The sequence below is a fragment of the Oncorhynchus masou genome, chromosome 6 (assembly GCF_036934945.1).
Source record: "Oncorhynchus masou masou isolate Uvic2021 chromosome 6, UVic_Omas_1.1, whole genome shotgun sequence".
NCBI classification, from domain to species: domain Eukaryota; kingdom Metazoa; phylum Chordata; class Actinopteri; order Salmoniformes; family Salmonidae; genus Oncorhynchus; species Oncorhynchus masou.
This window is the reverse complement of record NC_088217.1, coordinates 41,785,517-41,800,347: the sequence shown is the minus strand read 5'-3', so window position 1 is coordinate 41,800,347 and position 14,831 is coordinate 41,785,517. Positions and strand designations below refer to the sequence as shown.

At 45.1% G+C, this 14,831-nt stretch overlaps 1 protein-coding gene across 2 annotated transcripts in view; it reads right to left on the bottom strand.

Annotated features, from left to right (window-relative positions):
• The window catches only part of LOC135542072 (receptor-type tyrosine-protein phosphatase gamma-like), a 292,645-nt gene that overhangs the window by 206,398 nt on the left and 71,416 nt on the right, over positions 1 to 14,831 (bottom strand). For both annotated transcript variants that reach the window (XM_064968704.1, XM_064968703.1), the window contains exon 2: positions 2,154 to 2,258. In XM_064968704.1, coding sequence (XP_064824776.1) covers positions 2,154 to 2,258 — 105 coding nt within the window. The remainder of the gene's footprint in view (positions 1 to 2,153; positions 2,259 to 14,831) is intronic.

Below are 14,831 nucleotides of genomic sequence, written 5' to 3'. Positions count from 1 at the left end.
ATGTACATATTAAGCTATTAGGTAACACCCTGAAGTGCTTTTTGGGAAAAGGTGAGCACTGCAGAGTCAAGGTAGATCCAATTAAGCTTTTCTTTGTCCCCTACTACAGCAAACTGAAAATACATAGAGAATCTTTTCAAACACACATTTACATTTCCTCAGAAATAGACAAAGAAAAACTATACGTGTACAAACAATCCTAAGAAGTAGGAATAGAAGGTTGAATTAAGCATACCGAGTAAGCAGCGTACTGAAGAGGATTAGAAAAGACCATTCTGTTTAATATCCTCACAGAAATGACTGACTTTATAATCTGTCTATTTAAGTCACAGCCCTTAGTCCTCTAAAGTTAAACTACATTACAACATATCATCAATCTCCATCTTCCATTCCTTTTCTTCAAGTCTGCACACAAAGCATTGAGAGCTCTCAACTCAAGCCTGCCAGTGAATATGAAACAGGCTACGAGGACTGATATGTAAAGGACAAGGTGGTGAATTCTCTATCTCATAAATTAGGTACGTCTCCCCATTGATGCCAGAAGTATTGAGGCCACCAGGGCTTTAAAATTAATATCCAGCAAGTTGGGGGTGAGGGGAGGGAGGGGCGGGGGGTGATTTGTAATGCCTTTGAGGTAATGATTTTCTGAAGTGGAAAAGTGGAACTTTCCATCAAATCAACTTTAATATGAACTTCAATGTTTGTAGCAGCGTTTGGTGCAGAAGGCAGAGATGACAGAGTGAGGGAGGGCCTATTGATCTGGCCTCAGTGTTTCAGTCAAACCCTCACAAAAAGGCCTCTTAAAATATATGGGAAAGCACTTGTAATTATGAAGACCGTAAAAGCACTAAAAGCAGTAAGCAGTAAATGCAGTCCCCCGCGATGACACATCAGAGTTCTAAAGTTCTGTCCAAATGAGCCAGTTCTAATCAGATCCACTGGTGTTCTGATGACAGATTCCAGAATGGCTACCTCACTAAGGCACAGCAGACTGCCCCATCTGCCTGCCAGACAGAATGACGCATTAACACACACAGAGAAAGGGGAGAGCTGTATACAAACTCAGGCGATATTTAAGGACAACCCTACATACTGTGTGCCTCTCTTTACCTAAAGAAAGAAGCAAGAGAGACAGAGAGAGAAAGACAGAGAGAGAGAGAGAGAGCAACAAGGAGATGGAGAGGGAGAGAGAGAGAGAGAGAGAGAGACAGCGAGAGAGAGAGAGAGAGAGAGAGAGAGAGAGAGAGAGATGCAGTTCAGTATTATTTAGTGACAGGTTTGTGGTTGCTAGTAGTATAGCGAGGTATAAGGGGTCTGGAGAAGAGAAGTTGCAGTGGGTGACCAGGCCCCCGAGGGACTGATGATTATTAAAAATCCATGCATAACCTCATATCCCCTTAAATAAACCCTGCATAACTTCATAGCCTCAGCTGCCTCTCACACGCACACGCATGCGTGCATACACACACACACACACATCTAAAACACTGTCTATAGCACCAGCAGAAATCCAGTCAGCTTACAAAATGGAGGCATCTCTGTGATTGTCCAACAGAATCTGTATTGTTTTCCTCTTGCTGAAATTACACCCACAGTTACATCAGTGTTATAGAACTCTTTAATATTATAAGTGTTCCATGACACAACATACAATCAGTAGATCTTAGCATTAATACTCAGCTCGCTAAGTGAATCTGTCACAAGATCCACTTTGCCCCAAGCCCCTGGCTTTAATGCAGCAGCGACAAGTTACAATCAGAGTAAACAAACAGAAATATTTAAATAAATCAAATAAAGATCATTTGTTGCCTGAGGCTTGGTTGCACAGCAAAAGATGAAGGTTCCTCCACTCCAAATATCGCTCAGAGGGACAACAAAAGTAACTTTTTCTCCACAGAAACATAAAAATAAAAAGCCCAGAGAATCCCTGAGGCCTCTTCTCCAAAGAGCAGGAGGATAAGGGGAGAGAGGGCAGGGGAGGGGGGAGACAGAAGAGAGTGAGTAATAACCATGCTGCACACACACACACACACACACACACACACACACACACACACACACACACACACACACACACACACACACACACACACGCACGCACGCACGCACGCACACACACACACACACACACACACACACACACACACACACACCTGAGTAGGCCCAGTAGGACTCCTCAGCCGCTCTCCTGAGTCTGGTCCCAGGCACTCGGCCATCTTGGCTCCCTTGCGTGGCCCCAGGCTGCCCTCCTGTCAGCGCTGTGTGGAGGAGAGAAAAGACAAGGATGTCACCTACATGGCACTGCACTCGCTTACTGTTGTAGAACAAAAAAGCACTCATTAAGAAACAGAGTCTGACTGTGACTTGAACACAGTTGAATTACTCAAGCGGCACCTCAAACAGTGCTTACAATGACTCCCCAAAACATCCTACCACGAAAGACATAATAACATCCATAAACATAGGCGTGAATACAGATACATAGTGCAGCTCATTGGTAAAGAGAGGAGGGTCTCTGAACATTGAGGCACAGAGCAGGGGACCAGCCTGAGGTAGGATGTTGTAGGATGAGGTAGGACCGCTCCATCATAGAGGTGGATATGAGACGGGAAGAGAGGATGATGGCTGTGTGTGTGTGTTTATGTATGTGTGTGCTTCATCCTTTGTCAGATCTGATCACGCCAGGCCCATTGTGACTGCGGCTCTGGGATGTGAGCAGGGTTTTGGTTAAGAGTCACCCATGCCCCCCCCCCTCACCTTGCTGTGCCACAAATGGGCTTTGGCAGTACCTGGGGGTAACTGCCATTCTACATCTCATCTGACATAAAAATGGCCACCTGCGGCTATAAGGACAGAGAGAGAGAGAGCGTCACAGGTAAGAGAACACAGTGCGGTTACTTCCTTACTCACTGCATCACCATGGACACTGGGCCACCACAGATGACAGTCAAAGCATAATAGAATTTTAAAGGCTTCTCACTGGGCATTGTGGGTACATAAGGGATTGATATGAACAACGGGTGACTCTTTGTTTTTTCTCTTCTTTAATTCTTGGGGATGTAACCTTGAGCAAGACTGTTAATGTCAATGACAGTCTATGGCTTTTCCATGAATTACATTGTCAATTCCCAATACCTCTCAATCCACACCAAACCAATCTTCTCACTGTCCTTCTTCCTGTCTCTCTTTGTCATTCACTGTCCCTCTCTCCCTTTGTCTCTGAGCCTTCACTCGCTTTCTCTCACACACATACCGTGTGAGCTCATTTCCTTTCTCTAACACACATACTGTGTGAGCTCATTTCCTTTCTCTAACACACATACCGTGTGAGCTCATTTCTTTCTCTTACCGTGTCTCATTTCCTTTTCTAACACACATACCGTGTGAGCTCATTTCTTTTTCTCTAACACACATACCGTGTGAGCTCATTTCCTTTCTCTAACACACATACCGTGTGACATTTCCTTTCTCTCACACACATACCGTGTGAGCTCATTTCTTTTCTCTAACACACATACCGTGTGAGCTCATTTCCTTTCTCTAACACACATACCGTGTGAGCTCATTTCCTTTCTCTAACACACATACCGTGTGAGCTCATTTCCTTTCTCTAACACACATACCGTGTGAGCTCATTTCCTTTCTCTAACACACATACCGTGTGAGCTCATTTCCTTTCTCTAACACACATACCGTGTGAGCTCATTTCCTTTCTCTAACACACATACCGTGTGAGCTCATTTCCTTTCTCTAACACACATACCGTGTGAGCTCATTTCCTTCCTTCCCACGGCTGCACCGCTTCGGACGCCGGTGAGTCATTTAGCAGCAAGCCACTGTCTACGCCGGTGTCCATTAAAGGAGTCAGTCAGTTCACAGTGCCAAAGTCCAGCACAGAGGCCCAGGGCTGCAGTGAAACTATCCTCCACCACTGTAGCAGAATTATATTAATGTCCGTGCCAATGACAACATGGGGAGGGGAGAGGAAACTAGGGATGAGAGGAGAAGAGGCGACGATGGGGGAAAGTGTAGAGAGAGACAGATGGCAGCGTTGGGGTTGAAGGAGAGGAGAAGAATAGATGGAGAAAGAGAAGAGGACAGAGCTATGTAGTGTCCGGTCATTGTGGGGCGGGACTATTTTTTCACAGCCCAGACCGCTCTCCTAACGACAGTATCCGGGTCACTGTGATGGGCAGCCTGCTGCCTGGCAACTGTTCAGCAGGAGGAGAGGAGGGGAGGAAGAGAGGATGCAGGGATAAAAGAACAGAGTCCTTATTTGTATTTCCAGAGGAAGAGAAAGGAGGGAAGACAGAGGAGGGAATAGCCTTCGACGTGTAGTGTCACAAGGGCTCACAAGGTTTAATAAAACACATGGAATACTGTATTTGCTTAAGGAGTAATACATTTAGCAAACTATGGGCAAAAGCACCTAAGGAGAACACTGCAATTACCATTCAACACATCCACCTCCTGCCCTCCTATCCACTGCTCTCTATCTCATCTACCACAAGTCACCACTTCCCTGCTCTCCGAGACCCTGTCAGAGATGATCAACATCAACACAGCCAGCAATGCAGCAGACACACACAAACCACACACAAGCACGTGCACTTGCACGCACAGACACACACACCACCAGCAGTCATGCACTAGTGATGGGAAAAACCCTGTCTACAAAACAGCAGCTTATTAAGATTCATTGCATAGGCCATATAGTGTTAACTTGAGAAAGTCCTTGTTTAAAAGTGGAGGTAATGCTAGGGATGTCTCCTATGATCTAATCCGGCTGCCAGAGGTTCCATTCTGCTGTCCTGGCCTAAATGAATTTTGACCTAATAGGCTTCTCCTTTCCTATTAGAGGAATGTGCTCTTATGAGAGTGAGATTGGGGTCTGACATTTTTGTCATACTCTTCAGTAATGATAATGATAATGGGAGATTGAATCTAATAAGGCTCCGAGTGTAGAACTATAAAACCTCTGCACGGCTCAGGCCTCAGCATTAACAGAAAGCCCAATACAGTAGACAGTTCTGCAGTGTCCTGGAAATAGAGAATGAAGGTGCCATTGGTGCTTTCACAAGGAGAATGAAGTTGTGATAGGCTCTTTTTGGCAAGACCAATAGCACCCGCAATGTCAACCTCCAGATTCACTAGAATAGAGAAATCATATAGAGCTACAGTTGAAGTCGGAAGTTTACATACACCTTAGCGAAATACATTTCAACTCAGTTTAACAATTCCTGACATTAAATTCTAGTAAAAATTCCCTGTCTTAGGTCTGTTCGGATCACCACTTACTTTTGAGAATGTGAAATGTCAGAATAATAGTAGAGAGAATGATTTATTTCAGCTTTTATTTCTTTCATCACATTCCCAGTGGGTCAGAAGTTTACATACACTCAATTAGTATTTGGTAGCTTTGCCTTTAAATTGTTTAACTTGGGTCAAACATTTTGGGTAGCCTTCCATAAGCTTCCCACAATAAATTGGGTGAATTCCTTCTGACAGAGCTGATTGATGTCTTGAGATGTTGCTTCAATATATCCACATAATTTTCCTCCCTCATGATATTTTATTCATGATATTCTATTTTGTGAATTGCACCAGTCTCTCCTGCAGCAAAGCACCCCCACAACATGATGCTGCCACCCCCGCGCTTCACAGTTGGGATGGTGTTCTTCGGCTTGCAAGCCTCCCCCCTTTTCCCACAAACATAACAATGGTCATTATGGCCAAACAGTTCCATTTTTGTTTCATCAGACCAGAGGACATTTCTCCAAAAAGTATGATCTTTGTCCCCATGTGCAGTTGCAAACCGTAGTCGGGTTTTTTTATGGCGGTTTTGGAGCAGAGGTTTCTTCCTTGCTGAGCGGCCTTTCAGGTTATGTCAATATAGGACTCGTTTTACTGTGGATATAGATACTTTTGTACCTGTTTCCTCCAGCATCTTCACAAGGTCCTATGCTGTTGTTCTGGGATTGATTTGCACTTTTCGCACCAAAGTACGTTCATCTCTAGGAGACAGAACCCGTCTCCTTCCTGAGCGGATGACGGCTGCGTGGTCCCATGGTGTTTATACTTGCGTACTATTATTTGTACAGATGAACGCGGTACCTTCAGGCGTTTGGAAATTGCTCCCAAGGATGAACCAGACTTGTGGAGGTCTACAATGGCTGATTTCTTTTGATTTTGGCCTTGAAATACATCCACAGGTACACCACCAATTGACTCAAATGATGTCAATTAGCCTATCAGAAGCTTCGAAAGCCATGACATTTCTGGAATTTCCCAAGCTGCTTAAAGGCAGTAGTGTCCTTAGTGTATGTAAACTTCTGACCCACTGGAATTGTGATACAGTGAAAACAACTTTGTCATTTGTGTACAATTGTGTAAACAATTGTTGGAAAAATTACTTGTGTCATGCACAAAGTAGATGTCTTAACCGACTTACCAAAACTATAGTTTGTTAACAAGAAATTTGTGGAGTGGTTGAAAAACGAGTTTTAATGACTCCAACCTAAGTGTATATTAACTTCCTACTTCAACTGTATATTTGAAAGGGGTGATCAGCAAGGACAGAATGTAAACACACCGACAAACACATAATGCAAAATCTGCATAGCAAATACAATAGACGTGCGTGCCAACCCCAACACTTGTACGTACTGCCAGTAATGCTGAAAAAGGCTGAAACTTTGGCTGACCCTGTCTTTGTTTCCACATAGAGTGAGTCACACAAAAGTTCCTATTGAGAAGAGATATGGAGAACACTGGTTCCTGCCATCCATCCATCCATCACGGCGGGCCAGCCATTGAAGCTATTGCTGCCTGTTTGCTCTCACTTAATTAAAATGCAGAGCCGAATCCTGTGTTCATGTACTTAACCTTGGCTTTTTTATACACTTTTTTCTCCTCAGTGGTTCGAGGAGGTAGCATGGGGTGTCCAGAAACATACACACACACACACATACACACACACACACACACACACACACACACACACACACACACACACACACACACACACACACACACACACACACACACGGTCAAACACACACACACACGGTCAAACACACACACACACACACACACACGGTCAAACACACACACGGTCAAACACACACACACACACACACGGTTAAACACACACACAAAAACACAGCGCTGTGTGAGCCAGCCAGGGCAGTCCTCTCTCCCGTCTTACGTTTCATTAGCATTCTTTACATCTCTCTCCAATACCTCTTTACTGCTGAAGGACAGCCGCGGCAGGAAAACACACACGAACACACACATACACACACTAAAACCTGCTAACATGAATACAAAACACACCCTTTCTTATTCTCTCACGAACACATACACACACATACTGGCAGTCCAAAACCCTTGCACCGTTGTGATCAGAGAGTAACAGCTGTCACGTTAAATAAAACTTGCAAGGCTGTAATAGTAATAGTTCTCTGGTGGGTGACCAGATCCCCAGGCAGTGGGACAGGCACAGGGTCTGGGGTGGGGATTAAGATGGTATGGGGCCGGGGCTGTGGATGGGGGAGTGCGAGGAATCGGGGCTGGTAGTTTGCTCTTGGCATTTGGCTATAGGATAGAGGCTGTAGTTGGGCCTAGGGTATGGAGTTGAGACTGGGTAGGGAGAGAAGCAGAGATGAGAGGGAATCAGTCCCCGGAGCAAAGACCACCCGGCATGGGGTGAGTCCACCACAGTCTCAGCCAAAGGCAGTGAGAGCAGTACACAGATGAGCGAGAGAGAGAGGTGAGAAAGAGATAAAGAGATAAAGAGAGAAGGGTAGAGAGAGCGCAATTAGAGAAAGAGAGTGAGAGAAAGAGAGAGAATGATAGAGAAAGAGAAGCAAGAAAGAGAGAGAGGCGAGAGACAGGAAGAGAAGGAGAGAAAGAGAGAAAGACAGAGAGATAGAGAAAGAGAGAGATAAAGAGAGAGAGAGAAGGGTAGAGAGAGAGAGCGAGCTGTAAAGTCAAAGAGCCAGTGCATCGTCCATGAAGCAGAAACACTGGAAGGCAACACATGAGTGTCGGAGGAACATTACTCAAATGGGTCTTTAGTGTCGTGGAAAATCCACTTGAAGACGCTCTGTAGCCCCAAGCGCCCGTCTCCCTCCTCTCCTCACTGCATTGATCTGCTATAGACAGGAGACAGCGAGCACAATGGATGGTCGCTCCATTTACACTGATGCTAATTAATAAGCGGTCTGCCGAGGACATGGTCGCTGAGCCAAACACAAAGTCAACACTGACACCTCCACTGTGAAGGCAGACACTCCTGCTACTGTTAACACAACCTTTTGTCCTCTGCAATTATAAACACAGGGGCTGCCATGGGTTCCTTTATGCCCCTATCACAAAACAAGGCCCATTCTGCCACTGTGAAGGACATAACCCATTCATGTTTCAGTAGCCACAGCCATCTGTCTATATCCAGATACTGTACACATTGAAACCACAACACAGGAGTAAGTTCCTTATAGATATTTCCCTAGTTCTTTGTTCATACTAGGATTGCAAAGTTACCAGAATCTTCAGTAATTCTGGTTATTAACAGAAAATGTATTGCTATCTATCGGAACTTTGGTCATTTATACTTAATAACTTAAAATAATTCATATAGTGTCCATATTGTCCATGAGTTTCTAGAAGATAGATCATATGGTTCCAGAGAAAATTGCCTAACTAATAATAAAAGCATCTAATCAACAGTGGCATTATTTTCAATTACCTCTGCAACTCGTCCAACTTTGGACTTTTTTCACAACTACCACTATTTTGACGCCAAAACATTGACAACAAATACAGTGTCCATATTGTCCATGAGTTTCTATGAGTTTCAAAATTCTTCAAGCTCTGTCAAATTGGTTGTTGATCTTTGATAGACTGTAACGATCGTCGTTGTAATCATACTCAGACCAAATAACAGCTTTTTATTTTAAGGAGAACCGATCAACAAAACAATAAAGAATAAACGATATGTGATATTCTGTAGAGCTCACAGGCATCAACACAAAAACAAAATCCCATATTATCTATGGATCATCGCCAGAGGCTCCAGACTGGGAGCGCTCGCTGGAGGCTCTGGACTAGGAACCCTCACTGGAGGCTCTGGACTAGGAACCCTCGCTGGAGGCTCTGGACTAGGAACCCTCGCTGGAGGCTCTGGACTAGGAACCCTCGCTGGAGGCTCTGGACTAGGAACCCTCGCTGGAGGCTCTGGAGGCCCTGGACCGGGAACCATCGCTGGAGGCTCTGGACTAGGAACCCTCGCTGGAGGCTCTGGACGAGGAACCCTCGCTGGAGGCTCTGGACTAGGAACCCTCGCTGGAGGCTCTGGACTGGGGAACCCTGAGGGAAAGTGTGAGGAGCAGGCTGGAGTACCTGACTGGGGACACACACTTCAGGGAACGAGGAGCAGACACAGGACGCTGGACTGGGGACACACCTCGCTGGAGCAGACTCTGGACTGGGGACACACACTTGAGGGAAAGTGTGAGGAGCAGGCACAGGACGTACCTGACTGGGGACACGCACTTCAGGGAGAGTGCGAGGAGCAGACACAGGACGTACCGGACTGGGGACACGCACTTCAGGGAGAGTGCGAGGAGCAGACACAGGACGTACCGGACTGGGGACACGCACTTCAGGGAGAGTGCGAGGAGCAGGCACAGGACGTACCGGACTGGGGACACGCACTTCAGGGAGGGCAGGCACAGGACGCGGACTGGGGACACGCACTTCAGGGAGAGTGCGAGGAGCAGGCACAGGACGTACCGGACTGGGGACACGCACTTCAGGGAGAGTGCGAGGAGCAGGCACATGACATACCGGACTGGGGACACGCACTTCAGGGAGAGTGCGAGGAGCAGGCACAGGACGTACTGGACTGGGGACACGCACTTCAGGGAGAGTGAAAGGAGGAGGCACAGGACGTACTGGGCTGTGAAGGCGTACTGGAGACTTGGTGCGTAGAGCCGGCACACATGGTACCGGAAAAATTACACGCTCCTCAAGGTGAGTGCGGAGAGCTGGCACAGGACGTACAGGGCTGTGGAGGCATACTGGAGACCTGGTGCGCGGAGTCGGCACAGTTTTAACCAGACTGCGAGCACGCTCCTCAGGACGAGTATGGAGAGCTGACTCGGGTGGCATCAAACAGATAACACGCTCCTTAGGGCGAATGTTGTGCATCATACACCAACCCAACAACTCTCTGATCTCATCTCTCTCACTAACGGTCTCTGACTCTCTCCGTCCGCTGTCCTCCAGTTTCTCCCTCTTCTCCCAGACTGGCTCTGGCTCACCCCTCAGCTCCGCTGACCACCACGTGTGCCCCCACCCACCCCCAAAACAAATTTGGGCTGTCTTTTGGCTTCTATATGGTCGCAAACCCTGGCATGGTCGCTGTCCTCCCTTCTCTTCTTCCGTCTGTTTCCACGGCAGGCTTTTGTGTCTTGCCAAGACATCCTCCCAAGTCCAGGATATTCTCTCCTCGACCTCCCCCAAAGACCAGGATGCCATCTCCTCCTGGGCACACTGCTTGGTCCAGTTGTGGTGGGATCTTCTGTCGCGATCGTCGTTGGAAGCATACTCGGACCAAAGCGCAGCGTGGAATCGACATCTTTTTATTTTAAGGAGAACCGAACAACAAAACAATAAAGAATAAACAATACGTGACGTTCTGTTGAGCTCACAGGCATCAACACAAAAACAAGATCCCACAAAAACCCAGTGGGAAAAGGCTGCCTAAATATGATCTCCAATCAGAGTCAACGATAGACAGCTGCCTCTGATTGCGAATCATACTAGGCCAACATAGAAATACAAAAACTAGAGTACCCACCCTAATCACACCCCGACCTAACCAAATTAGAGAATAAAAGGCTCTCTAAGGTCAGGGCGTGACATAGACAACCATTTTCAGGTTTTGCCATAGATTTTCAATTAGGTAACTCGGCCATTCAGAAACATTTACTGTCTTCTTGGTGATCAACTCCAGTGTAGATTTGGCCTTGTTGTCCTGCTGAAAGGTGAATTTATCTCGCAGTGCCTAGTGGAAAGCAGACTCAAGCAGGTTATCCTGTAGTATTTTGCCTGTGCAAATTTTTTTTAACATTTTTTTAATTTAACCTTTATTTAACTTTTTATCCTGAAAACAGGATGCATGTTTTGTAATATTTTTTATTCTGCACAGGCTTCCTTCTTTTCACTCTGTTATTTGGGTTAGTATTGTGAAATAACTACAATGTTGTTGTAACTGTTTTAAAGTCACGATTGGCCTCATGGTGAAATCCCTGAGTGGTTTCCATCCTCTCCGGCAACTAAGTTATGAAGGATGCCTCTATCTCTGTAGTGACTGGATGTATTGATATACCATTCAAAGTGTAATTAATAACTTCATCATGCTCAAAGGAATATTCAATGTATTCAATGACCTTACACATAATTGCATGTGTGGGGTACAAAGATGAGGTATTCATTCAAAAATCATGTTCAACACTGTTATTGCACACAGAGTGAGTCTGAACTTAATTTGTCCTGCCAATAAGTAAGGGAATACTTATTGACCCAATACATTTATTTTTTCATTTTTTATACATTAAAAACAAAACATTCACCTGTTACATTATGAGGTATTGTGTGTAGGCCAGTAACAAAAAAAAATCTCTATTTAATAAAAAATAAAGGATATGTCATGCTCACTGAAACCCTCATAATAACCGCTGGGGGAGGGGTAAAATATAATTCAATGGCCTTTACTGCTATAGACAATAGACAAAAGCATTGAATAACACATCTAAAAAAAGGTAGTAAAAAATAAATCATAAGAAATCAGATGTTGTATTGTCTGTCCCATATCGAGGAGATAATGTACATGAATGTTCAGGGAATATTTTACCACTTATTTTTGTTGGCACTAAACTACCTCCATACTTATATTCGTCTGTATGGGTTACCTTCAGTCCAGTCCTGTATTCATTTGTATGGGTTACCTTCACCATCGTGTTTGTGAGAGTCTCATCTTTCCATAGAGTGGTCATAACTAGTTTTTTTTTTAGAAGAACGATTTTCGGGACGTCTCATGGTCTGACAAACACCACTGTAGCTCGGCCACCTTCCACTACAGATGTGGAAGGCCAGAATTAGCGGATGCGGTGGATCGAGACGCAGCAAAAACAGATATCTCTATCTTGAACTGTCGGATTTTTGTATTATGTTATACTTTGATTGACGCACGGACGCATCAATAGACTCTTAAAGACACCAATGACACCATCTTATTTAAAGGTGCACTATGCAGAAATTGCTCTGCAATTTCCTGGTTGCTATGGGACAAAACAAGCAAGTATAGTGTACAGAATCATTGTACCATCTAAACCGAAGTGAAATATATAACCAAAAGTATTGCATCTTCAGCTGTTTGAAGCTGGTGTACATAACTGAAAGTAAAAGATGCAAAAACTAAATTTAAATAGAGGAAGCACAGAAATAGTGCACATAAAACATCTACCGCTTCTTAGACTTGTTTTCAAAGATACAACAATTCTGGTAGTTTACTGGTAAATGTTGATAGTTTCCAGCAATATACCCTCCCTTTGCAACCGTAGTTCATACACTTCAATAGACACTATAGGAGGAAACACAAGAAGAGACACACTTTATAATAAATTAGATGAAGGGTTGTATCCAAGTCATTCATGTTTAATGGGATTTTTGTGGAACCTACAGTAGCATGTTTAAAAAAAAAAGCGAAAATCTGTGTTTTTATTTAGGGTTATGGATATGTTTACGGTAAAGGTTAGAGAAGTCTTTTAAAGCATGGCCCGACAGCAATGACCAAATCCACAGTACAGTGCTACCCCGTGAGGGAGCAGTCATCTCATAAGAATGTAGAGCAGAGGACTGTGGGTGATCTTTAGTAATGTTCCGGCTGATTGGTGGAGGATGGAAGGGTGATTTGTGGGCGTCGTCTGCATTCATCTGTGGCATTCACGGAGGGCAGGAACTAAAGAGAAATTAGATGCAGTCGTTTATTTTTTTTTTTCTAAACGGAGGCTTGAAGGTCAGTACATATAAAACAATCCATAACAGATGCCACTTAGCAAAACCCAAGTGCAGACAACAGACATCTGCTACTGCACGTCTCTCTCGCTCTCTCTGCATTACAGTGAACGGGGAAATGGACTGCTCTCCTAATAACTCATGCAATTCTCATGTGACATTTCAATAATCATAAGGATGGATCTATGTCCTCGAGCACTCAATGTTGTCTGAGCTCTTTTTCTAAGCTCCAGTGTGCTGCTATGGTATTGTCCTTTTTGATGCATGACCCTGTAGAGTGTAGTGTATGGTGTATATTACTGCTGTTTTGACCAGGTCTCCCTCAGAAAAGACGTTGTGAAGCTCAAAGGGGCCATCTGGGTAAATAAAGAATGAGTACACAAATGAAACGGGGCTGACCAGGATAAAAGTGGCAGTATGGTAGTGTAGTGACAAATGACAGCTCTTAGACTTGTGAGGGGAGCCATTATAAAGAACACTGTTATGTTGTTCTGGGCTCCTTGGGCTCCTGTGGCTTAGTGGTCTGTCTTCATGACATTGAGGACAGTCAGGTTAAAGCTGGTAACTGAATGTCAGACACAACAATCTCCACCCCTCCATCTGTAATATAAGGTCAAAACAAAACCATGTGGATGGGGTGGGGCTTCTGACCTCATCTCATCCAATCAGAGATCTCTGCTGTATCGGGCACAGAGGCGTGAGGGTTTGTGTTGGTAGAGGAGTGTCATCTGGGAGCGACAAAGTGTCAGAGAGAGCAGTGGGGAGCAAAGGATGTGATTAATCTGAGAGATGAGATGTCTCCTCGCTGGGTGGGTGAATCCACACCTCGCCTGCATCATGATGAGCCAGCTCAGCCAAGCTCCAGGACACACTGTTAGCCCTAATGACATAAGCGGAGTAATGATGGCTGCCCTGTTAGGAGCATCCAGAGGGAGCAGCAGAGAGAGAGAGAGAGAGAGAGAGAGAGAGAGAGAGACTCTCTAAAAGTAAGGCTTGGTAAAGTCAACCAACAACCTCTAAGCATGGGGAAACTAAGGCTTTACAGCACACAGGATACAATCACAGCCACACAAACACACCACATACAGTACTGTGACTTCTATGGCTGAGAGGCTCCCTGCAGATGAAAGCCTGACCGTGATTATCCGTCTCTAAGAGCCCCTCCAATGCAGTGGCTATATATGACAGCTGAGAAGAGAGAATCTACAGTTCCAATGCAGAATGGAAACGTCAGTAAACAGACTACAGTTACAGTTACAGCACAGGACGGAAACTAAGTCAACACAGCCAACCCTCCTGACCAGAGGAAGGGCATTCAGAAAGGTCGAGGGGGCTGGGCTACTTGAGCAGGATGGACTGACCCCAGAACAGAGGCCCAGAGGTTAAAAGACGTAAAGACAGAGGGACCTTGAAATAGCACAGCACTTCCTGCTTCCTGCTCTCATTTAGTTACAAAAGCTGGGCATGAGCCACGGAGCTAGCTGGCACATTCCCGCCAAGGTCAATGCACTGGGGCTCTCTGCAGTCAGGGAAACACAAACTCGCAGGCACAGAGACACATGCACACGCACAAGTGCACACAAACACACAAGCACGCACATATTAATAATGTAAATGGTCTGGGGACTAAGGAGAGAGAGAGAGAGAGAGAGAGAGAGATGAAGGAAGACATGAAACAAAGAGCACTACCACACTACAGGCAGTCATTGACATGTACACATTACTCTGTCATTGCATCATGGCATGGT